At 55.1% G+C, this 24,464-nt stretch overlaps 2 protein-coding genes across 4 annotated transcripts; one reads left to right on the forward strand and one right to left on the reverse strand.

Annotated features, from left to right (window-relative positions):
- Positions 1-5,527: 5,527 nt before the first annotated feature.
- On the reverse strand, positions 5,528-16,353 carry PLD2 (phospholipase D2). Of its 2 annotated transcripts, none has more exons than XM_036066184.2 (25): positions 16,306-16,353; positions 15,732-15,841; positions 15,519-15,649; positions 15,291-15,433; positions 14,795-14,900; positions 14,639-14,704; positions 14,464-14,522; positions 14,225-14,317; positions 13,973-14,125; positions 13,356-13,505; positions 11,216-11,299; positions 10,986-11,064; positions 10,216-10,326; positions 9,866-10,036; positions 9,388-9,514; positions 9,078-9,196; positions 8,890-9,003; positions 8,655-8,759; positions 8,338-8,426; positions 8,122-8,235; positions 7,925-7,974; positions 7,565-7,699; positions 7,284-7,437; positions 6,589-6,703; positions 5,528-6,333 (listed from the first exon to the last, which is right to left on the reverse strand). In XM_036066184.2, exons 2-25 carry the CDS (start codon positions 15,838-15,840, stop codon positions 6,109-6,111), a joined length of 2,802 nt encoding a protein of 933 aa, XP_035922077.1. In that variant the 5' UTR covers position 15,841; positions 16,306-16,353; the 3' UTR covers positions 5,528-6,108. The 2 variants fall into 2 exon arrangements, with proteins under 2 accessions (XP_035922077.1, XP_035922076.1); XM_036066183.2 differs by lacking the exon at positions 16,306-16,353 and adding an exon at positions 15,968-16,235.
- On the forward strand, positions 15,241-22,352 carry C2H17orf114 (chromosome 2 C17orf114 homolog). 2 transcript variants are annotated; one of them, XM_078067807.1, is made up of 2 exons: positions 15,241-15,383; positions 22,038-22,352. In XM_078067807.1, the coding sequence occupies exons 1-2, from the start codon at positions 15,341-15,343 to the stop codon at positions 22,214-22,216; spliced, it is 222 nt and encodes a 73-aa protein (XP_077923933.1). In that variant the 5' UTR covers positions 15,241-15,340; the 3' UTR covers positions 22,217-22,352. The 2 variants fall into 2 exon arrangements, with proteins under 2 accessions (XP_077923933.1, XP_077923934.1); XM_078067808.1 differs by lacking the exon at positions 15,241-15,383 and adding an exon at positions 20,310-21,668 and having other exon boundaries at positions 22,050-22,352.
- The last annotated feature ends 2,112 nt before the right edge of the window (positions 22,353-24,464 follow it).

The following is a 24,464-nucleotide window of genomic DNA, read 5'->3' on the forward strand; positions in this document are numbered from 1 at the left end:
GCCGCGCGAGCCTGGCGAGCAGAAGTGGGCGGTGGCCGGGCGGCCGCGGAGCGCGCCCACCGGCCGGCGCGCGTGCGCACACGCGTTTCCTTCCCTTCCCCTGTGTTTTGCCCTTTCTCTCCCCCATTTCCTTCTTCGCTCTCCTTTGACGCTTTTCCTTCCCTTTCCCTCCTCTTTCGTGTGCCCGGCTGCCAATCAAGCCACCCACCTCTATTTGCGGGGGAAGGGGGCGGGACCCAACCCCCCGATTACTAGGGGGGTTGTTATGGTAACTCCCCACGCGAGGACTGGGTGGCCTCTAGATAGGATGGGCTGTCCACCCACCTAATTGCCATGGCAACAGTGGAGCCGCCGAGGGAGGGGCCTCGGGGTGAGAATTTGGCTAGAGAAACCACGTGGGAGTTGGGCGGGGGCGCCGGGTGCCTCGGGAGTGCCCTTTACCCCCTCACTGGCTGGAGTCGGGAGTGTAGAGGAGGGGACCTGAGATCGCAGGGCGGGGAATCCTCCCGCACACCTTTTGTCTCTGCACAAAGGAGCTGTTTCAACAATTATTCATTGACCGATCACTGGAGCCGCGTGTGGGGGAAGGGGTGGCAGGGGGAGGTGGAGGAGAGGTGGACGAACCCATGTCCAACCCCTCCAGATCTTGCTTGGGTCACCTTAGGTCTAGTGTGGGCACAGCACCCCCAGCCATTAGCCTCACTGGAGGCTGGGTGAGGCTATGAAAAGAACCAGGAGTCATGTTCTGCCACTGTCGTGCTGTGTGACCTTGAGCAAGTTGCTTTGCTTCTCTGGGCTTTTCTTTCCCTGCGAAGTAGAGGAAGAAGGCTGTTTGCTCCCCGAGATCACTTCCAGCAATACTGTCTCTGAAAGACCGCAACGCCCGTCTTAATGCAAACATCGCTTAGGAGAGTTTGAATGAAAAGTCCTTGGAAAGGGGTTAACATCCTCGTTTCTAGACCCTTCTCTTTAGCACATTTGGATGCACGTCCAGTTTTGCTCCCCTCCCCTCCTGTTTGCCTTGTCATTGTCCTTGTCCACGCCACAATCCCCACTTACCTCCATTACTCTTTATCAGCCACCTGCCTGGTCTCCCTGCCTGGACCCCCTCAAGTCAACTCTCCATACCCACAGCGATTTTTCTAAAACTCAAATCTGATGTCACTCTCCTGTTTGAGACCCTTCACTCTGCCCCCACTTTGGAATAAAGTATGGCATCAAAGACCCTTTAAGATTCTGCCTGCTTCTCCTGCCTTGTTTTCAACACTCTGCCATTCGATCTCACATGTTCTATCCATACTGAAATCTTCTACTCACGTGGCCAGAACCTAACAGAAGCTTACCCCCAGCCTGCACACCTGCTGTTTCTTCTCCCTGGAATATTCTCACCACGCCCACTCTGACTGCACCTTGCTTTGCCCTACATGTCTAAATCACCTCTTCCATGAAGCCTTCCTTGATCTGCTAAGGCTGAGTTTAGCTCTTCTGTTTTAACTGCCTGGCTTAAACCCACGGTAACACTTGAGACTTTGAATTGTAAATGTCTGTCGCATCTCCTTAAAGGCAGGAATCATGTCAGCCGTGTTCAGCACAGGTCTTGGTGCCCCTTAGAGGTTCAGTAACATGTTAAGTGAATGAAGGCGTCTGTCCTTTGGGCAGGCACTGGGATATATGGTAATGCAAGATAAAGACCATGGGATAGTAGGAAAAAACAGAATTTGAAGTTAGTCCTTTGGGCAAGTCATTAATCTCTCTGAGGTTCAATTCTATCATCTATAAAATAGAGATAATAGATTAGGATAAAATAGAATTAGATATGTCAAGCACTTGGCATATACTAAGTCCTCAATACATTTGCTTATGCCTGACTCATAGGCAGTGTTTAATAAAGAGATACTGGGGGGCGCCTGGGTGACTCAGTCGGTGAAGTGTCTGCCTTCGGCTCAGGTCATGATCTCAGGGTCCTGGGATCGAGCCCCGCATCGGGCTCCCTGCTCAGCGGGGAGCTGCTTCTCCCTCTCCCTCTGCTGCTCCCCCTGCTTGTGCTCTCTCCCTCTCCCTCTCCCTCTCTCTCTCAAATAAATACATAAAATCTTTAAAAAAATAAAATAAAGAGATACTGAATCAATGAGTGAGCAGATGAAGAGGGCAGGGATAGGCTGGAAGGTGGGAAGTGCAGAGAAACAAGACTGACCTTGTGTTTATAATCACTGAGGCTGGAATATGGACACTTGGATGCATGAGGGTTCATATTGTCTTTTATGTGTGTACATATGAAATTGTCCACAATAAAAACTTAGAGATGATGTGGTAGAGAAAGTCCTGGATTGGGCACCAAGGAAAGTTAAAATATATTTTTTTAATGTATTGTTTGGGGGGGAGGGGCAGAGGGAGAGGGAGAAACAGACTCCCCACTGAGCAAGGAGCCTGACACGGGGCTGGATCCCAGAACCCTGAGATCATGACCTGAGCCAACCCTGAGTCAGATGCTTCACTGACTAAGCCACCCAGGTGTCCCAAGGAAAATTAAAATATTAAAAATAACACAAATTGTAGGACCCCCTCGGGGATAGATGAACATCTCCCACAGGCCCAGGTGCCCTCGGGGCCTCCCACCCACCTCGGGAGTCTGGATTCATCCTGTTCTTCCTGGGTCTAGAGCCACCTCGTCTGATTCCAAGCCCACTGCTTGCCCCATGCACTGCGCTGGCTTCCATTCAAGAAATTCCAGGACTAATTGGGGTGGGGGGCGAGGTTTGCAGATAGACCAAACAGACAGTGTGAAGCAGAAGCCCACCCAGCCCCAGCCCAGCTCAGCACAGCTGCTGCCTCCACCACCCCCCTCCACGGTTAATGAGGTAACGGTCCCCGTGGGAAAGAGGCACTTACTGCTGACAATGAGGCTAATTAGCAGGATGCCAATTAGTACCAGGGGACCGCTGCATGTGGGAGGGGGGATTTCTTGTGTGCAAGCGGCTTCTTCAGAGGAAAGGAGGGCTGGGCTCAAAGGATGGGAGCAAGGCAACAGCATCCCCCTTCTCCCCATTGTCATCCACCCGCACACACCTCTTCCAGGAAGCCTTCCTGAACTACTCCCTCTGCTACCCTCCACTTCCCTCTGCTTCCGCGGTCAATTCTCAGACTGGGGAGCCAGGCTGAGGGACTGATAGGCAAAAGCCAGGACCTGCACTCAACTTTTTCCTAATTGCAAGATAGTTCAGTTACACAAATATATATATATATATATATATATATATATATATATATATATATATATATAAGTTCATCTACCCACCAGTCAGCTTAAATAAATGCCAACAATTCAGGTGAAGAGCTCTCTGTGTATACCCCTCTGTCATCCCCGTCTCTCCGCCTGCGCTGGGAGGTCACCCTCCTCAACCCTCTGTGCGCTACTGTCTTATAGACCACACCATTTGCAGGCATACCTAGTTTTGTTGTAGTTTTTCCAAAGGGAAGGTTTATGGCAACCCAGTGTCGGGCAAGTCCGTTGGCGCCCTTTTTCCAACAGCATCTGCTCACTTCGTGTCTCTATGTCACATTTTGGTAATTCTCCCAATGTTTCAAACTTCTTCATTATTGTTATATTTGCTATGGTGATCCGTGGTCAGTTATGACTCACCGAAAGCTCAAGTGATGTTTAGCATTTTTTAAATATTTTTAATTTATTTTTATTCTTTTTAAGTTTATTTATTTAAGTCATCTCTACACCCGACGTGGGGCTCGAACTCACAACCCTGAGATCAAGAGTCACATGCTCCTTCGACTGAGCCGGCCAGGTGCCCCGGCAATTATTTAAATAATTAAATATTATTATAATATTTATATAAATAATAACTATATATTATTATTTATATATTATATTAATATTTATATAATTAATAATTAAGCAATAATTAAAATATTTTTAAATTAAGGTATATACATTGGGTTTTTTTAGACCTGCTGCTATTGTAGTTAATAGACTACAGTATAGTGTAACATAACTTTTTTTATGATGTTGGTATTTACATGTATTGGCATGTATGTCTGTTTTATTTGTTTTTATTTTTATATATTTTTAAAGATTTTATTTATTTGACAGAGTGAGAGAGCACAAGCGGGGGGGGCAGAAGAGGGAGAAGCAGGCTCCCCTCCGAGCAAGGAGCCCCACGTGGGGCTCGATCCCAGGACTCTGGGATCACGACCTGAGCCAAAGGCAGATGCTTAACCGACTGAGCCACCCAGGTGCCCCAAAATAAATAAAATCTTTAAAAAATAAAATCAGGGGTGCCTGGGTGGCTCAGTCGGTTAAGCATCTACCTTCGGCGCAGGTCATGGGTCCTGGGATCAAGCCCTGCGTGGGGCACCTTGTTCAGCAGGGAGCCTGCTTCTTCCTCTCCCTCTGCAGCTCCCCCTGCTTGTGTTCTCTCTCTCTCTGTCAAATAAATAAATAAAATCTTTAAAAATTTTTTATTTATTTTAGAGAAAGAGAGTGCAAATGGGGGGGAGGGGCAGACGGGGGGAGAGAGAGAGAGAGAGAGAGACAGAGAGAACTTCAAGCAGACCCCACACTGAACATGGAACCCAGCGCAGTGCTCCATCTCCCGACCCAGAGATCACGACCTGAGCCAAAATCAAGTCAGTCGCTTAACCTACTGAGCCACCCAGGCACCCCTGGATGTCTAATACAGAGCATAATGGGTACGACAATGTTTACCCAACAGAATACAGCTTCTCAGAAGCACAGGAAAGTAAAACTGATGAAGAGTGTGACCCTAACAAGCCCTGGGAAGCCAACAAAGTCACGCGGCTCACTTTGCTGCCATGTTGCCTTCCCGGCGGTGGGTCTGCAACCAGACCTGCAATATCTCCGGGGTGCATCTGCCCCCCTTCCGCCTGGAGAGGCGCTGGCCAGCAAACTCTGTGCAGTCATGGAAATGGGTACACCTGCCTGTTCGATATGCTAGCAAGCCCCCAGCAACAAGTAGCTACTGAACACCTGCTCGTGTTTGGCAAAAAGTAGATGCTCGATAAATATTTAAATCGGTGACTACATCTTTACAGCGATCCCTCTATGGAAGTATTATTCCTATTTCCCAGTTGGGACCCCTGAGGCCCAGAGAAGTGATAGGACTTGACAGGGTCACCTCGGTCATGACAAGCCCAGGATCTGGGCCCAGTTCTTCCAGCCCTCAAGCCTATGCCCTTAACCGTTCCCCAAGGGGCTTCCCTGAGCCTCTTCCCCTGCTGTCACTCGAGGACCAAGAGACAGCCCCTCCAGCCCCTCTTGTGCAGGGAAGCACCAGCTCCCTGGCTCTCCAGGTGTCCTGGCTTGGCCCTACCCTTCCTGCTAGCCAGGCGCACTGTGAACACCTCTTCCCAGCAGCTGGGTGACCGAGCTCCTGAGACTACAGACAAGTAAATAGAAATGAAGCTGCAAAAAGGAGACAGGAGTTGGGTGGCGAGAAGGTGCGGGGGCCCAGTGCTCATGTGGGCGGGAAGGGGGAGGCAAGCGCTCAGTTCTCGGTTTGGCCAAGGAAGAGGCAGGAACCTCTTCTATGACTTTATTTATGAAATGCTTATTGAACGGATACAAAGCTAGTGTCTGTCTGGGGGGGGGTAGTTAGTGTGCACCCCACCCTCCCCACCGTGGGGGCTGAAGCCTGAAGAGGCTTCATCCTTCCCTCCACCTTGGCGGTAATGGGCCTGGAGAGGCCGTGGGGTGGGAGGGGTTCAAGGGCAAGAGGAGGAAGGGAGCGATGGAAGAACCGGGACAGAGCCGGCTTTCTCCTGCAGGGACAGTCTTCCCCAGGCTTTCAGGAGGGCCAGCCGGAGGTTTGCTTCTCCAGAACAGTGGTTTCAACTGGGCAGCAGGGAGAAGGAATTTCTCCGGGACTCTCTCCCGCCTCCCCAGCCCGGGGTCGGGAGCGTCCTCTTCTGGCTGCTTCTCAAGGGAGGGTCTGCTGCTGTGACTTCTCTAGCCCCCTTCAGGCCTGCCTGCCCGCCCTGGGTCTCAGAGGGCACTGCCCTCCATCCTTAGGGCTGGGGCAGGGAGCCAGCCTCGGTGGAGCCCGGCAGCTGGTAAGCTGTCCCGGGCCGGAGCCGCCGCTATGTCCACACTTCGAGGGGCATCACGCCTTCCTTGCTCCCCAGGGTGGGCAGCAAAGACTCATCCTCCAGGAACTTGAGGGGAAAGTGGACCAGGTGGCCCTGGACCTGGGTGAGCTCAGACCTGGCCAGAGGTGGGCTGACTGTGGCCAGGGGCTCCACGGCCACGTACTCGCGGAGTGCCCGCAGGGAGTGCGTGGCATTGGATGGCAGGCAGCGGAAGATCTGTGGGCGGGGGCACAGAAGCCAGCAAGGCTTGGAGAGACTCTGCCAAGAGTCCAAAAGCCCAAGTGGGCTGGACGCCCCCAGTCCCCACACCACATCCCCCCAACACTGACCCCGAGCCGCTGAACCCCGTGCTATGCCCCCCACACCCTCTTCTCCCTTCTGAGAATGGCTCGGTGGTGGGGCTCTCTCCGTCCTACCCCGAACAGGACAATCCATGGATATCCACACAGCCAGCAGCCCCTCGGTGCCTACCTGCTCATAGATGTTGGCATTGTTCCCAGCTGTGTCTTGCCACAGCTGGAAGAAGTCATCACACACAGGGTCTCGGAGATCCAGGTCTGGCCGGGCATCTGCCCCAAGAATCACACTACAGGACAAAAGGGTCCCCACAAGGTCAGATTAAGATCCTTGGAGAACCTGGGATGCCTGGGTGGCTCAGTTGGTTAAGCACCTGCCTTCGGCTTAGGTCATGATCCCGGGGTCCTGGGATCGAGCCCCGCGTCAGGCTCCTTGCTCAGTGGGGAGTCTCCCTCTCCCGCTGCCTGCCACTCCCCCTGCTTGTGCTATCTCTCTCTCTCTCAATCTGACAAATAAGTAAATTTAAAAATCTTAAAAAAAAAAAAAAAAGATCCTTGGAGAGCTTGACTGCTAGAAAAGTTATGTTGTGCCGACCCAGGTGATTCAAAATAAACACACTGTTAAATAGTAAAATAAGGGTAAACAAGCCCAACAGAGCTTTAATCTGTCTCTTCTTTGATCACTACTTTGAAAAACTACCAAATTATTTTTAGAATATTTGTTTCTCATTTTTCCGATAGCCCTACTCTGCTGGTACCCTAAACCAGACTGGGGACTGCATACTACCTGTAGGCCTCACACCTGCCCAGAAGGCAGACCAGCCCCCTCCCGACCTCCCCCGCCCCCGCAGCACCCCATCCGGGCTCTACCTGAAGCAATGCTTCCGCAAACTCAAGGCGAACCTGCCGGCCTGATAGTCCCTGCCGTCCATGAGGGATGGCTCCATCTCGGTGTCCTCGATCAGCACGGCCAGCTCACTGTCCCGCTTCCCCAGCAAGCTGCGGTCATTGATGTTGGCGGAGCCTGGGACGGGTGCAGGACACGCTGTGTCTGCCTGAGCCCCGGGGGACCCTCTGCCAGAGGACCAGCCGGTCTCCATCACCCTACCCCACCCTCCTCTCACTGCCAGGGGTCCAGATGAGGGACTGACCAATGATGACTGTCCGGTCATCAGCGATGAGCATCTTGCTGTGGATATAGATCAGCTCTGAGACCGGGTGCCCGCCCAGCTCGCCATGGGTGCGAAGCCCACAGATGGACATATAGTCTCGCCACGCTGTCCCCACTGTAAGAAAGATGGGGGGAGTGAGGTGACCGGTGCCCTCACGGGCAGATGGAGCCCTGTCCCAGCTACCTCCCCATTTCAAAAGGTCTAGAGCCTATTCTCCACATTCTCCCTACAGTCGAAGACTACCTGTGATCTCAGAGCAGTAACCCCAGAACACGGAGAGAATGATAGGCTCCCCCGTCCAGGGGTCCAGGGCTTGAACCCCCCGCCCCCAGCACTCACTGGCTGCTTTGAGGCGATGCAGGATCGAATACTCCCCACGGCACAGGGTCCTGAGGGAAAAGAATGGGTGAGGGAGGTGGAGGCTGGGGAAGGGGGTTGCGGGATGTCAGGAGAAAGGTGGACCTCAAAAGTCCAGCAGGAAGGGATCGGGACAGAGTCAGGACAGGGGCGCGGGTGGATGGCCATGGGGGGGTCACCTGTAGGTGAAGTGCAGAATGGCCTGGATGGAGTTCCCACCACCTGTAGTGATGTCACCCTCAAAACCGGGCAGCAGGGGCAAAAGCACGTAGACTCGGAAGCACTGCCCAAGTCTGGGGAAGGGGGCGGAGTCAGAGGCAGGGCCAGCCCCAAGCCCCGCCCCTCCAGGGGCTTAAACCACGCCCACAACTCATCCTCCCGCCAGTCCACCTTACTTGTGGGCCTTCAGGATTCTATCCACAATCTCATCGCCCACCTTGTTGAGAACGGTCCGCCCATCTGAGCAGCTAATGAAGAACTGATTCTGGGGCAGGGACCAAAGACAGGCATCAGCCGCCAGGCCGCTGCCCCCTACCCTCTGCCCTCCGTTCTGGCGCCAGCCCCACCCGGAGGCTCCCGGACCGGGGCCTGGGCTCGCACACCTCCCCAGGCCCAGCCACACCAGCCCTGCAGGACTGACCCCACTGCTATCCTCAGTCCGTCTCCTCGGACGCCCCCTCCCTTCTCTGCCCCACCCCCACCCCCGTCAGACCTCGATATAGAGAAAGTGCCGGCTCTCCCTGATGGTGTGCAGGTAGGCATTGAGGATGGAATTCTCCAAAGTCCCTGCTGACCAGCGGTCCACAGACCGCAAGACCTGGGGCGGGGGGGTGGGGGGACAGGGAATGTGATGTGGCTCCTGACCTCAGGTGTGGGGGGCTCTCAGGTCTGCGGGAGTGGGCTGAAGGGAGGGAGAGGTGAGGACAGGTTGAAACGGGGAGGCTCACCTGAACCGTGGCGCACTGCCCCCCTGGGAGCGTGAAGGGGAGCTGGTCTGCAGTGCTGGTGGATTTGGGCAGCAGGTAGGGGTACCTGGGTATCTTGTACTTGGCCTTGGTCATCTGAGGTGGAGGGATCACAGTCAGGGGGAGGTGGCTCCTTCCCACCTCCAGCACCCCCAGGACGGAGTGAGCACCTTGGTGAAGTTCCAGCGCTGGATGAAATGCCGAGCCAGGTCCCGGGCGGGGAGACCGTGCACGGCCACCCCAACGTCCCGCCATGGCATCCGCGGTGTGGTCTCCCTGTCAATGAAATCTGGGGGTCCCGGGAGAATCAGGGGCGAGGTCAGGGATGGTCTCTTGGGGACACTTGGGGCAGGGAGGACGAGGAGCCGAGCAGAGGGAAGGCCGCGATATCCTTGATCCGGCTCATCCTGTTCACAGCCCCGACCCGGACGTCTGCCCCTACTCCCGGCTCTTGGGGGCTTTGGAGGAGGGGACCCTCACCCTCAAAAGGCCGGTCCAGCTGCACCCAGTCCTTCGTGATAAGATTGCTGTAGTCTTTGCCCAGCCAGAAGAGTTGGTTTTGCGAGAGGTCTGGGCTTCCTGGAGTGTCGGAGCCCAGGGGGGCAGGCTGTAGGGGAACATACCCAAGCCGGGGGCAAGGAGAGGTCACGGGGGGCCATACAGAGCCAGGGCCAGAGAGGAGAGAGGAGCACCGAAAGACTGCGAGACAGAGAGACACAGAGAGTAGGAGTGAGACGGAGAGAGTTGGACCTGGGCCTCCCCTTCAGCGGCATTCGCTATCCTAGAGGAGTGGGGAGGGGGCGTGGGGGGAGGGAGGGACTGGGTCTACTCCAAAGCACCTTCCCAGGGCCCCAGAAAGAGGAACCCCGATGTGGGCAGCGCCTGGAATGACCGGAGGGGTTGGGGGGTGTGTGTCCAGGCTGTGTTTCAGGGAGCTCAGCAAGGCCTAGGGGATTACCTGCGGGGCCACTGGTCCAGAGGGGTCCCCGAGGTCAGTCAGGCGGTAGCGCAGGTCATCCCAGCGGCCGTAGGCGAGGTCCAGCCCCCCCAGGAAGGCCACTGCTTGGTCCACGACCAGGAGCTTCTCGTGATGGGCCCACAGGGTCACCTGGTCTGGGTGGCGCATGACCTGCAGCAAGTGGGGGGGGGGTTCACGAGGGCGGGCTTCAGTGAGAGAAGACAGGAGGCATTGGGAGGGAGGACGGGAAGACGGAAGGAGGAGAAGGAAAGGGAGGGTTGAGGGGATGGGGAAGGCTGGGGGGGAGGGGGGGCCGTGGTCGGTGTGGGGGTCTCTGACGCCCGAGTCACCTTTATGTTGGGGTGCAGCTGCAACAGAACTCTCTTGCTGTAGCCGCTGTTAATGCCCAAGGCCAACTCCACTTCCTTAAACAGCAGGATGGACACACGGACACCCTCCTCCTGGTGGGGAGGGCGGGGAGGGGTTCAGATCTCTCACGACGGCCCCCTTCTACCCTCCAGAACCCTGTCCCATGCTCGGGGCTCCTGTGTGGACCTCCACTCAGCCCGGAGAGCCTCCACGCTCACACCCTGCTATGATGCTCGCACCCAACTCAGCCATGGGCAAGCTACCTGTTCACCAGCTCATCCATCCACACAGCTCCTCACCTGCCTATCAGTATCTGTCCACCCATGTTCCCAACCATTTACTCACCCCCTGATGTACCATCCATCATCCATCCACCCACCCCCCCCTCCTGCTGGCACCCCCTTCCGACTACCTATCCTTCCATCTGTCCCTCTTCCCATCATCCATCCGTCCACTGGCCCCCACTCGCCATCATCCGTCTGTCCGTCCACTAACATCTACGGATGCCCCCAACATGGCAGACACCGTGCCTTGTACTGAAACTAGCCATATTCGTCCAGTGAGAAAGACAAGACACGTACACCCCCATGTAAGACAACAAAGTGTAACGGGTACTGGGACAGAAGTCTATACCAGGTACGAGAGGGGCATGACGAGGGAAGCCTCAGATTCCCGACCTTCTCCCATGCAGCAGTCCCTTCTAACCAACCTCCCCCACAGGCCGCCCCTCCAGCCTGACCGCTCTCCTCACCGCCTTCTTCTTGAGCATAATGTCAAGCCTCCAGTCATCTGAATGGGCCGGACGCTTCAGGTAAATCTCAGGACTCAACCTGGCATTCAGGGCAGGAGAGGTGAGAGGCAAGCTAAGCCCCAGCAACCAGCCACTCCTCCCCGGCCCGGCCCCTCCCTCTGCTGGCCCGTAAGCTGATCCCCCGCAGGCCCTATCCTGCCCCTTCCTGTTTGAGCTTTTCCCTTACTCACCACCAATCTGTGATGAAAATCTCCTCTTGAGCTCGTAGGATGGCATCTGCCAGGGCAGCAAAGTAACCTGCCCCATTCACAAACCTGGGAAGGAGGCCAAGCCAAGGAGGTCAGGGGAGTTAGAAGCCAGAAAGCTCTGGAGAGTGAAGACCAGAGGACAGTCCCGGATCAGAGGTGACAGCAGGGTCAAAGATCATAGCAGTCGGATGGTATTATCAGATGTACCAAAGTGGGACAAATGTGCCACTGTAAGCTAAAAATTAAAAATCACAGAAGACACAATAAACGAAAGAAGATGACTAACGATTGGAAGGTTTAATACATCATACATAAAGAGTTCCAACAAATCAGTAAGAAAAAGACATACGAGCAAACTGAAAAGTGAGCAGAGAGTAAGAACTGACAGTTCACAGAGGAAATTAAAATGGTCATCCATAGGAAAAGATGTTCAATCTCACTAGTGAAGAAGGAAAGTGATATTAAGATGAAATAACATGTCTTTAATCCACGAGGTTAGCAAAAATAAAGATCACTGGCAACTTTCAATATTAGCATGTGGGGAAGTGAGTATTCTCCTAGACTATGGGAATATACATTGGTTATAGCATTTTTAGAGGACAGTTCGGCCTAATCTATCAGAATATCAAACACACATACTCTTTAATATCATTAAATGCACACAGTCGTTCTATTTCTAGGAATGCATCCTATTAAATGCTTAGGCAAAGGCTGTGTTCACTGCAGCATCGTTTAAGGTAAGAAATAACCGGGGCACCTGGGTGGCTCAGTCCGTGAAGCGTCTGCCTTCGGCTCAGGTCATGATCCTGGGATCCTGGGATCAAGCCCCACGTCCGGCTCCCTGCTTAGTGGGGAGTCTGCTTCTCCCTCTCCCTCGGCCCCTCCCCTGCTCATGCTTGCTCTCGTTTGTGCTTTCTCAAATAAATAAATAAAATCTTTAAAAAATATATGCTTCCGCGTTGACTTTTTATTTCATTTATGTATTTTTTTGAGATTTTTCTCTTTTGAAGCAATCTCTACACCCAACGTGGGGCTCGAACTCACGACCACGAGATCAAGAGTCACACACTCCCCCCACTGAGCCAGCCTGCCAGGTGCCCCCTGTTTGACTTTCTAATAATTAATAGTCTAGTGTGACAGTGAAGAGCGGGGTCTTGGCCCAGCCTGCCCGGATTTGAATCCCAGCTCCACGGTTTACAGGCTGTGTGACCTTGGGCAAGTTCCTCAACCTCTCCTTGCCTCAGTGTTCCCATCTGTAGAATGGAGACAACCGTACCTGCCTCACAGGGTTCGCGTGAGGACTTAATAACACACGTAAAACACTTCGGACAGTTCCCGGCACCCAGTAAGTACTCCGTAAGTATCAGCTGTTAGTTCTGGTGTAAAAAATAAATGTCCACGGCACCTTCAAGAAAACAATGCTTCCCTGACTCCCTCCTGCCTGTGATGAGGTTCAGCTGCCTCCGCTCAGTATGGGGAGCCCAGCCAGGCCCCCCCGACCCCCCGCCTCTTCTCTAGCTGCTTCTCCCCCCTCCCCTGCCACAAGGGTCAGTCCCGGCGGCTCCCCAACACGCCAGGCTACTTCCAGCTTCCGGGCACGGGGCCATCCTTGTCCTCGAGGATGCTGTCTCCTGCAAGCCCGTCCTGACGTCCCTGCACGTGGGGGTGAGCCCCCCTCTCTGGGCTCCTCCAGAATGGCAACTTGCCATTGCTTCATGACTGAATCAGCTACTGGGCTGTCTTATTCCTCCTGCCACTGGGCCTGGCACGTAGTAGGGGCTTAGAAAATGTTTACTGAATGAATGAATGAACCAGAGAGTTTTGAAGAGATCCTAAGGCACAGAGAGAGACAGCGTGGGAAAAGGGCAGTTAAAAAGGTCACAGGAGGAGAGAGAGGTCAGGGTCAGAGGAGATGAGCGAGTGCGGGGGTCAGCGAGGTCAGAGGGGAATTAGATATCAGTGTGGTTAGAGGTCAGATGGTCAAGGAGACCAGAGAAGCCAAAGAGGGGGGGTACTGAAGTCAGAAGAGGTCCGAGGAGATAGAAGAGGATCGAGGACTCAGAAAACACCGAGTGGGTCCAGAAGCCCACAGACACGCTCCGAAGGGATGTCAGGGTCTCACCACCGGGCCAGGGTCCCGGGCCGGGGCGGGGCGTAGCTGTCATGCTGGTGCAGCTGTATGAAGTCTCTGCCGGGGCCCTGGGCCAGCTCAGTGATCTCCTGGCCCCACCACCGTGCCTGCCGGTAGCTGCCGCACTTGAGAATCAGGGACCTGAGCAGGAAGAACGAGGGGGGCCTCAGCCCTCCCCTTCATGCCCCTGGCCTTGCCCAGACACCTCCCCTCTCCGGCTGTCCCCTCTTTCCCACTTCCTGCCTTAGTCCCTCATTCCCGACTCCCCCCGGGCGAGGCGTGTCTCTGCCCTCCGCACAGTTGGGGCACAGCTGGGTCTCTGGCACCGAGACTTGCACCAGGCTCTCAGGTTTGGTGGATGAATGAATGAATGGATGAATGAATTCAGTGCCTTTTCTTTTCTATCAGGAGTCGCTGTCCAAGGCTTCTACTCCCTCCCCTAGCCCCCCTGCCCGGGCCCAGGCGCTAAGAGCACTCGCAGGCATGTGGCCAGACCAGTTCCCTGGTTCCAAATCAAGGCCAGCTCCAGGGGCTGGAAATCCTTCCTTTCCTTCCCCTCGGTGTCCAGTGTCCGGTGTCCGGTGTCCGTCCACACCAGGAGGCCTTACCTGTGGGAGGTGTCGATCCTGACCCCGTAGCGCGCCTCCGTGCTCCTTTTCCCCACCTGCACCTCGAAGCCAGGGTCGAAGAGCTGAACAAAGGAGATGGTGCCCGTCTCCAAGCTCATGTACAGCAGGAAGGAGTCCTTCACCACCAGCCACCTGGAGCGGAAGGGCTCCGTCCGTTCCTCCCGGCCCTTGGGATCTCCTTCCTCCCCCCTCCCCCCCCACACGCCTCAGCAGCTCCGCTCTGGGACCCACCTCTTGGACCAGCGGTAACAAACTTGGTCTCGGCCGCAGCACGTGAGGCCAGGAACTCGGTGGCCCCCGGAGCGCTTCCGGACCACTCCCTCCCTGTGGGGAAAACCAGGAGGAGATGCCCCAAAAGGAATCCAGAGCCCCCCACCCGCCCCCTCCCTGCAATTCTTTCCCCATCCTCCCTTTGCAGGGAGAGATCCACAGGTTTGCGGCCACTGGGTGACGGGGTGTTGGACACTCACAGTCCTTTGGAGCCAAGGTCTGGGATAAAGGACAGCCGACTGACTTCCAGAAATTCTGTCTGCAGAGGAAGACAACGGCTCAGAGGAGAGACTCTGGCTTTCAGCGGACCCGGGGGCCTCTGCCGCCCGGGGGTCTGCTGGTACTGCTCCACCTAAAAAGCCCCCGGGGCCTTACCATGGCGTGGTAGTTGCGGTAGAAAGACATGGTCAGGAGGCGGTTGAGGTAATTCTCCAGGTACTTCTGAAGCAGGGATGAGAGACAAAGACAGATGGGACCAGAGCCATTTTGCACAGCACATGCCTTCCCGGCGGACCCAGGGTCTGGTCGCACCTGTTTGCTGGACGCATGTCTGGCGGAGCCCTCAGGACTCACTCGGGGCAGAGAGGGTATCTCTCGGTTGGTGGCCTCCCGGGCTGGAGGGTGGGCCATGCCAAAGCTGTGGACGAGATGGGGGAGGAGGGGTCAAGGAAGAGCCTGGATTCCTGCAGCACTAGAGAAGGGATCCTGGGGGAGGCCTGGAGGCTGGCAGAAGGCCCCCGATCCTGGGAACAGAGACAAGAAAAGGAGGGAGGCTGCCAAGGGCATTTTGGGCATCCAGCCCGGCTGAGCTATTGGCCCAGAACCACGGACAGGGAGAGCCGGGCTGGGAAGGTTTCCTGGTAACTGGGGTCAGGGGAGGGGGCGCGGCAGCCAGAGCTGGGGCAGGAAAGTAGCTGGGACAGAAGGTGTGGGCTGGGGGGCGGGGGGAGGGCGACAGGCAGAAAGCAGTGATGGGGGCTGGGGCAGGGGCGCCTGCCCTTGACAGGAAGCAGACGGGTCCCCTTACCGCGCCAGAGGGAGCAGGCTCATCAAGACTTTGTGTCTCAGGAGGTCCCGATGCAGCTCCTGGAAATGACGGAACTTCTTCTTGGTCGTCCAGGTAAAGGCGCCATGCGTCAAGCGGACAGAATACAGGGTGCAGGTCCCCACCTGGGGGTGGGAGGCACTGAGTGGTTGTCCACTCGCTGGGTCGCAGCCCTCCCTCTGCCCAGCTCCCCTGCGCCCGCCCGGCCACCTTGGATCCACTGGTGTATCTTTCAGTGCCCACCACTTGGGCCGTGACCGGGACCCCAGGGGCGAACACCAAGGGGTGCGTTTTCACAGGCTGCAGGTCGTAGATGGCCAGAAAGGGGTGCATCCGGTCAGCTAGGAGGAGAGAAAGTGTTAGAGTGTGGACCCCGGGAGCTCTCCGCCGCCCTCCTCCCTGAGGGCCGCGCTCCCTGCGTACCTGGGTCCTCTCCCTCCCTCAGAGTGTCCAACTCATCGGGCTCCATGTGCAACTGGCTAGAGTCCAGGTCGCCCCCAGAGGGGAAGAGGCTCGAGGGGGTCGCCGCCATCCTAGGAGCATGGGGAGGCCTCAGGGAGGTGCTCGGCCCTGCAGCACCCCCCCACCACGCTCCTCCACCTCCCACGGGAGCCCCTCTTCCCCGTCAGTCTGCAACGCCCCGCGGACCCGCCTCTGACCTCCATCCGGTACCCGGGTCCCGCATCCAGAGTCCCTCGGCCCCGCCTCCCGGCCCGGACCCGGCGCGCCCAGGAACTCCCGCCAGGCCCGCGAGGGCTCCGAACCCGGGCGGAGCAGAAGCCGGGCCAAGGGGGTCCCCGGGGGCTCAGGCCAGGCCCTGCCGGCGGCGAGAGGGGGTCCCGCGGGAATGAGGAAGTGTGCGCGCCCCGCCCGGGAGGGAAACCCCGAAATCTCGGCGTGCAGCTGAGTCCGCAGCCCCGCCGGCCCCGAGCGCCACCCCCGTCTCCCCCGCCCCCTCGGGCGCGGGCCCTCGCGGCGCCCCTCCCCGGCCCCTCACCCGCAGCCCGAGCCGGCGCCCGTGCGGGTCCGCCAGCCGAGGGAGCGGCGCAGCCTGCTGGGCCCACACCCGGGCGGCCGGGGCGGGGCGGGCGCCCAGGGCCGGCCCCCGGGGGGGCGGGCCGCCTGGCCTCACCTCCGCGCCCGCCCCGTCGGCCCCGGCCCGCCCCCGCCGCCCCGGGCCCGCCCCGCCGCCTGCGCGCCCCGTGCCGTCCGTCGGAGCGCACGCGCTGTCCCCCCACCGCGGGGCCGCGGCCGGCCCCCTCCCGCAGCCGGCGGAGACGGGCAGGGCCTGAGGAGGGGCGGATGGCCCCGGGCTCGGGAGTGTGCCCCGTGTCCCGCGCACTGGCCCCGGGCGGGACTCTGCGCGAACCGCCGTGAGCGAGCTCCCTGCTCCCCGGGGACTGACAGTCCGGGGGGAGCCTGGAAGCGCTCAGGTTCTAAAACACAAAATATGCCCTCTTTTTTAAATGCAGATTTCCTTATCTCTCCTTCTGAGGGACATCTGGGTTGTTTCTAGTCTGTTGCCATAGAGCTTCCATAAACATTCCTGCGCAAGTCCTTCTGTGCATGTGTGTTTTCCTCGCTCCTGGGTAAATAGCTAGGAGTGGAGTTGCTGGGTCGTGCAAGAAGTGTATTTTAACTTTACAAGAAACTGCTAAACTGGTTTCCAAAATGGTAGTTCCGTTTTGCATCGCCCATATCGAGGGATGTTAGTTCCAGCTGTCCCGCAGCATGGCCAGCATTTGACGCTGTCCATCTTTTCAGGGTGAGCCATTCTAATGAGTGTAAAGTAGTAAATCACTGCAGTTTTATCTGCATTTCTCTGATGCTTCATGATGTTGACCGTGTTTCATGTGCTTATTGGCCATTTGTATATCTTCTTTTGCAAAGTGTCTGTTCTGGTCTGTGCCTAATTTTTTAAAAACCATGTTGTCTTATCATTGAATTATGAGTTTTTAAAATATTTTGTATTTTTACTTTATTTTCTAATTTTTTTAGGTGGGCTCCATGCCCGACATGGGGCTTGAACTCAGGATCCTGAGATCAAGAGTGGAAGGCTCTCCCAACCGAGCCAGCCAGGCGCCCCTATATTTAGGATGAAAATCCTTTATCAGATACATGTATCACAAACACTTCCTCACTGAACGGGGCATGTGTGTTTAAAATAATGGCGCTTTGGGGACGCCTGGGTGGCCCAGTCGGTTAAGCGTCTGAGGGTCCTGGGATCGATTCTCGCATAGGGCTCCTTGCTCCCCGGGGAGTCTGCTTCTCCCTCTCCCTCTGCTGCTCGTGCTCTCTCTCTGTCAAATAAATAAAATCTTTTAAAAAGATAATAATAGGGCACCTGGGTGGCTCAGATGGTTAAGCGTCTGCCTTTGGCTCAGGTCATGATCCCAGGGTCCTGGGATCGAGCCCCGCATTGGGCTCCCTGCTCCTTGGGAGCCTGCTTCTCCCTCTGCCTCTCTCTCTCTTTCTCTGTGTCTCTCATGAATAAATAAACAAAATCTTTTTTAAAAAAGATAATAAAAAAACAAAATAAGGGTGCTTTTTAAAGAGAAGTTTTTTATTTTGATTAATTTGTGGTAATGTACTGTTACTCAGCAATTAAAGCAAACAGTGTAAAATGGTGCAGCCCCCTTGGAAGACAGTTCCTCAAAATGTTAAGCGTTGAGTATATAATCAAAACAGTATGGTACTGGCACAAAAATAGACATATAGATCAATGGAACAGGACAGAGAGCCCAGAAATAAACCACACCTGTATGGTCGATTAATCCACGACAAAGGAGGCAAGAATATCTAATGGGAAAAAGACGGTCTCTTCGATAAATGGCGCTGGAAAAACTGGACAGCTCCGTGCAAAAAAGAAGGAAACTGGACCACTTTCTCACACCAAGCACAAAAATAAACTCCAGCTGGATGAAGGACCTAAAGGTGAGGCCTGAAGTCAGAGACCTTACCCCCTAAGAGAGCACAGACGCTACGGTCTCTGACATTGGCTGTAACAACTTCTTTCTAGATGCGTCTCCCGCGGCAAGGGAAACAAAAGCAAAAATAAACTAATGGGACTTCCTCAAAATAAGAAGCTTCTGCACAGCAAAGGAAACAACAAAACTAAAAGACAACCTACTAAATAGGAGAATATATTTGCAAATGACAGATCCAGTAAAGGGTTAGTATCCAAAGTCTATAAAGAACTTCTATGGGGCGCGTGGGTGGCTCAGTTGGTTAAGTGTCTGAGTCCTCATCTCAGCTCAGGTCTTGATCTCGGGGTCCTGAGTTCAAGCCCTGTGTTGGGCTCCATGCTGGGCGTGGAGCCTGCTTAAAAAAACAAAAACAAACGAACAAACAAAAGAAACTTATACAACTCAACACCAAAAAAACACAATCTGATTTAAACATGGGCAGAGGACCTGAATAGACATTTTCCTAAAGAAGACGTACAAATGGCCAAGAGACACATGAAAAGATGCTCAACATCACTCCCCATCAGGGGAATGCAAATCAAAACCGCAATGAGATACCTCATACCTGTCAGAATGCCTAATATAAAAAAGATAAGAAATAACAAGCGTTGGGAGCCTGGGTGGCTCAGTTGGTTAAGCAACTGCCTTCGGCTCAGGTCATGATCTCAGGGTCCTGGGATCGAGCCCCACATCGGGCTCCCTGCTCCGCGGGGAGTCTGCTTCTCCCTCTGCCTCTGTCCCCTCCCTGCTCGTGCTCTCTCTCTCTCTCTGTCGAATAGATAAATACAGTCTTTTTTAAAAAAGTCAGAGAAAGACAAATATTATATGATTTCACTTATAAGCAGAATCTAAAAAACCAAAATCAACAGGGATGTCTGGGTGGCTCAATCGGTTAAGCCTCCGACTCTTGATTTCGGCTCAGATCATGATCTCAGGGTCCTGAGATTGAGCCCAGCTCAGAGGCTGCTTAAGATTCTCTCTCTCCCTCTCCCTCTGCTCCCCACATTCTCTCTCTCTCAAAAACAGAATGGACAAACAAAGCATGAACAGACACCTAAGTACAAAACGTGGTTGCCAGAGAGTGGGGGCAGGGATGGGCAAAATGGGTGGAGGGGAGTTGGAGGTCCAGGCTTCCTGTTATGGAAGGAATAAGTCATGGAGATGAAAGGTTCAGCGTGGGGATTATAGTCAGTGGTGCTGGAATAGCGTTGTTTGGTTCCGGGTGTCGCTACATTCGTGAGCACAGCGTAATGGACAGACCTGTCCAATCACTGTCCGATCACCTAAAACTAAGGTAACATTGTGTGTCAACTGTACTTCAGTTAAAAGAAAAAAGTTAGGGGAGCCTGGGTGGCTCAGTTGGTTAGGCGGCTGACTCTTGGTTTCTGCTCAGGTCATGCTCTCAGGATCGTGGGGTCGAGCCCGGAGGAGGGCTCCGAGCTCCGTGGGGAACCTGCTTGAGATTCTCTCTCCCTCTCCCCTTCCCCAGCTTGTACTCTCTCTCTTTCTCTAAAATAAATAAATCTTTAAAACAAAATAAAAGAAAAAAGTAGACCCAAGAGAATTGAAAACAGATGTCCACACAGACACCTGTACGTGAATGTCCGTAGGAGTAGTATTCAAATAGCCAAAACGGAGGGACAGCCCAGTGTCCATCCAACTAACGAATGGATACCCGAAATGTGGTGTAGCACAGCGGAATACTACTCAGCCGTAAAAAGGAATAAAGTACGAACACGTGCTACAACAGGGAGGAACCTTGAAAACAGGATGCTCAGTGAAAGCAGTCAGACTGGGTGCAAAGGACCAATAGTGTAGGAGTTCATCTATACGACATCCGTGGAGACAGAAGGTAGGTTAGTGGCAGCCACCAGCCGGGGAGGAAGAGAACAGGGGGGTGACTGGCCGGGGGCGCGGGGTCTCTTCAGGGTGATGAAAATGTTATAAAAGCAGTTGCGATGTCTGCACAGCTGTGAATATAGCAAAAACCACTGACTTGTATACTTTTAAAGGGTGACTTTTACGGTATGTCATTTATATCAATAAAACGGTTATTACAAAAAACACAAGGAAACTGCAAATACATACAACCTGGGTGAATTTCAAAACCATTATGCCGGCAGAAACCGGACGGGCACAAGAAAGTTAACACGATATGATTCATTTATATAAAGTTCTGAAACCGGCAGAGATGATCTTTACGGATTGAACTGAGATCAGCGGGCGCCTGTGGCTGGGGGAGGGGACAAGGTTGACAGCAAGGCACGTTAAGGGGAGTTGGTGACGGAAACGTCCAGTACCTTGACTGGGGTGGTTGTCCCCTAGGTGTATACCTTTGTTAGGACTCCTAGAACTGTATGCAGATGTGTGTATTCACGTGCATGGAGATTTGTGCTTCCATCAAGTTGTTTTAGAAATATGAAACAGATTTCTAAGTCGGACAGTAGGGGATACCCTCAGGGAAGGGTGGGATCACATTTGCACAGCCCTCCCGGGCTGGGGGGCATTCAGAGTCCTTGCCGCGGGCGCTCTGGCCCCCCAGGCCTGGCTGAGGGCCTCAGTGCCTGAAGGTCACCCCGTGGGGTTCAGAGTGGACGGGGTCAGCCTGGCGGGGGTAAGAAGTTCCGGCTCTAACTGCCTGCGTGACCTTCGGCAAGTTGCCGAAGGATCTCCATGTCTCCAGCTCCTCGGCTGTGGAAGCAGGACGGTAATAATGCGCATCTCCAAGGACCGCGGGCAAGATGAAATAAGGTAACGGGTACAAGTCCCTTGAATCTGCCCGGGACAGCCTCGCGAATTAACGACAACCGTCTTCCGAGAAGGGTACAAGAGCTACCAGACCGTTCAGCGAGAACCGAACATTTCCCCGCCCTGCACAATGTTTCCGTCTACAAAAATAGACCGTTCTCTAAATTCTCACATCTCGGGCGTTCTGGATTCTCATTCCAGAATACACATGAGCCCCCGGCAGTGTCCAGGCTGGGACTGAGTCGGCCAGCTTTGCCACGATGTGTCCGTGTGTCCCAGCCCCTCGGCGTCTGTCTCTGCCATCCACCCCTCCCAGCGTCCTCCTGCTTCTCCCTGCAGACCAGAGAGTGCCCCAAGTGAAGGGGGCACAGAAGGATAGGTGTTTGGATGGGGTGCCCGTCCACCTCTTTCCTCCTCCCTCTTCTTCTCCTTCCATCCCCTGGCGCCTGTAATCACCAGGCGGTCTGAGGCTAAGTGGTAGTTTGGCCCACACTGGGGGGGCTTGGAAGCCACACCCCTCCTCCTGGGGCCCTCCTGGCCGTTCCCAGCATCCCAGTCGCCTCCACTGTTGAGATGGGTCTCAAGGGGGCATGGTGTTTCCCATGGTGTGGGTGCCGGAGACAGCGGGGGACTGCAAGAGGAGCAGGTACGGGGGGGAGACCGAGGAAAACGGGTGGGCACGCTCAATCTGGGGAGAAAGGTAAAGGTTCAAAGCAGTGAAGGGAAAAGAATCATTTGTTTCCCTGGGTGGGAGGTGGACTTCTCCATAGGACTGCCCGATGCAAAATGAGGAAGAGAAGCCCCCTGGTAAAAAAAAAAAAAAATGTTAACACCTTCAAGATTGACAGCAGAGCATCCCAGGGAGTACGGGGGCCCTCCGCGTGTGAGGCCCGGTGACCACTGCTCTCTCTCTGCGACCCCTCTCCCTGCCCCAGGGCCCTCCCTGGCCTCTTCCCTCCTCGTTGCAGGGAAGGAAGGAGAACGCTGACCCACAATAGCCTTCTTCCTCCTCCAGTCTCCCTTGCAGGCCTGGATCCCGCTGTCCCTCCAGATCCAAATCCCAGCCCGGCCCCCATCGCGGCCGAGGGAGGGGTGCCGTCCTTGGGGTCTGGCGCCTACTTCAGCCGGAAAGCCCGACTCTCCTTCCGCCACCAGCTGCATGACCTCGCATCCGCCAACGACTCCACCATTTGATGGGGACAACCAGGGGCTGACCTTCCAGGAAGCTTGGCAACCTCCCCTCCCCAGTCTTCTCCGTGATCCGTCCGGACCCCCGTCCCTCATGACCTTGTCGTCAAATATACTCAGAGTTGCCCAGTGCTGTGTGCATGTGTGCATGTTGGGGCGGCGGGGGGGGCGGTGGTTAGGGGCTGGGGCCTGGGGCCGAGGCGGGGAGGGGACGCGGGGCAGGTGAATATGACGCAGCTGATCTCACGGGGAGCCCGGGTGGGGCCTGCAGAAGCGGGTGTGGGGTGTGCCGAGGTCAAGCTCAGAGTGGAGGGTGGTGAGCTGTTGGGGGCTGGAGGCCGGACAGGACCGGCGCTGAGGCGAGGGCGCACATTCGTTACTCCCTGGCAGGCAGTGAGGGCGCATCGGTGGGCCAAGCAGAGAGCCTGCCCTTCTCACAGACAGTAAATAAACAGGAGCTAGGAGAGAGCGCGGCGAACGCTGCTACGGAGCAAATTACACGGTACTGCGAGAGCCGGGTGGAGGGGGCGCTTCTGAACCCCAGGTAGTCAGGGAGGAGCTGCTGCTAAGGCGGCATTTGAGCTGAGACCCGAATGGCAAGGAGCCAAGTGAAAACTGGGAACCCCCGTGTCGTGCGGATTCGCTGTTTCCGACAGATGTTGACAGTGGGGGAGGCCGAGCGCGTGTGAGGGCCGCGCGGCGGCCGGGAAACCTCCGCCCAGTTCTGTCGTGAACCTAAAATCACTCTGAAAAAGTTTATTTTAGGGGTGCCTGGGTGGCTCAGTCGTTAGGTGTCTGCCTTCGGCTCGGGTCATGATCCCAGGGTCCCGGGATCGAGCCCCGCATCGGGCTCCCTGCTCCGCGGGAAGCCTGCTTCTCCCTCTCCCACTCCCCCTGCTTGTGTTCCCTCTCTCGCTGTCTCTCTGTCAAATAAATAAATAAAATCTTAAAAAAAAAAAAAAAAAGCTTATTTTATGGGGCGCCTGGCTGGTTCCGTCAGTACAGCACGGGACTCCTGATCTCGGGGTTGTGAGGTCAAGCTCCACATTGGCTGGAGAGATGCCTTAAAAAAAAAAAAAGTTTATTTAAAAAAAAAAAAAATCAGGGAGGATGAGTCCTGGGCAGGAAAAACAGGAAGTGTGAGTGTGAAACCCCTGAGGTCCTAGGGAAGAGGAAAAAAGCCAGTGACCAGAGTGTCACCGTTGGGGGGACCTGTTGGGGCAGCTGGGCCACGGTGAGGAGCTAGAATATTATCCTAGACGGGCTGGTGAGACATTGAGGAAGGTCAAGCAGGGGACAACACGCTCACTTACATGGAAAGACCACTCCGGTCGCTCTATGGAAAAGGTTGCAGGAGGCCACCAGGCCACTGCCATCCGGCAGGCAAGTCATGATGGGCGTGCAGTGAGCACAGTGCGGTTGTCGAATCACTATGTCGTACCCCTGAAATTGATGTCACACCACTTACGGAAGAGCCGTGCGCAGACGGCAGGAAGCGGACGGAGTTTTTAGGACCTACTGTCCGGCTCACTGCAGAGTGCGGGGGACAGAGGAAGTGAAGATGCCTTGAGGGAGGGAGGACTGGGTAAACAGGTTTGGAGAAAAGTCAAAAGTTCTCTATGGGTTATTTATTTTTTTTAAAGATCTATTTATTTATTTTTTAGAGAAAGAGAGTGTGAGCAAGCAGGGCGGAGGGGGGCAGGGAGGGGCAGAGGGAGAGAGAATCCTGAAGCAGACTCCCCGCTGAGGATGGAGGGGACACGGGGATCCACCCCAGGACCCTGAGATCAGAACCCGAACCACAATCCAGAGTCAGACGCTTAACTGCCTGAGCCACCCAGGCGCCCCTCTCTATGGGTTATTTTAAGTTTGAGGGACATGTTTGGGATCGGAAGTCTTTCTCTGCTCTTTCTTACTTAATCCAGGACCTCCCACCTCCTTAGGAAGCCTCCCTTGTAATCTCCAAAATCCTCCAGGGCAGGACCGTATTCTAGAACCAAGTTTTCCAATGTGGTTCCTACAGTTCCCTTATCCCCAGAGTGGAGGAAACACAGGCACCGGGAATGCACACGCTGAGCTCCTGTAGGTCCCCGGCTTGAGTGCGGATAGCCTTGGGGGCCCGGAGTCTACTCTCAGCCTCCATGCCAGGGGCTGAAGATAGGTTCAGCATCACACCCCTGTGGGAATGACGGCTTTCAGGGCTGGCCCACAGCGCTCCCGGGGGCCCCCTTTCCCGCCTGACACCCATCTTAAA

Source organism: Halichoerus grypus, chromosome 2 (genome assembly GCF_964656455.1).
Source record: "Halichoerus grypus chromosome 2, mHalGry1.hap1.1, whole genome shotgun sequence".
NCBI lineage: Eukaryota > Metazoa > Chordata > Mammalia > Carnivora > Phocidae > Halichoerus > Halichoerus grypus.

Bases quoted from the DNA above. Each gene is read 5' to 3' on its own strand.
- C2H17orf114 (XM_078067808.1), top strand. From the start codon at position 21,596: ATGGGTCTCAAGGGGGCATGGTGTTTCCCATGGTGTGGGTGCCGGAGA. The intron at 21,669-22,049 runs GTACGGGGGGGA...TCTCCCTTGCAG, and splicing joins GGGGACTGCAAGAGGAGCAG to GCCTGGATCCCGCTGTCCCT.
- PLD2 (XM_036066183.2), bottom strand. From the start codon at position 15,993: ATGCGGGACCCGGGTACCGGATGGAG. The intron at 15,434-15,518 runs GTGGCCGGGCGG...TCCCACCCCCAG, and splicing joins GATACACCAGTGGATCCAAG to GTGGGGACCTGCACCCTGTA. The intron at 13,506-13,972 runs GTAAGGCCTCCT...CTTCCTGCTCAG, and splicing joins AGGATCGACACCTCCCACAG to GTCCCTGATTCTCAAGTGCG.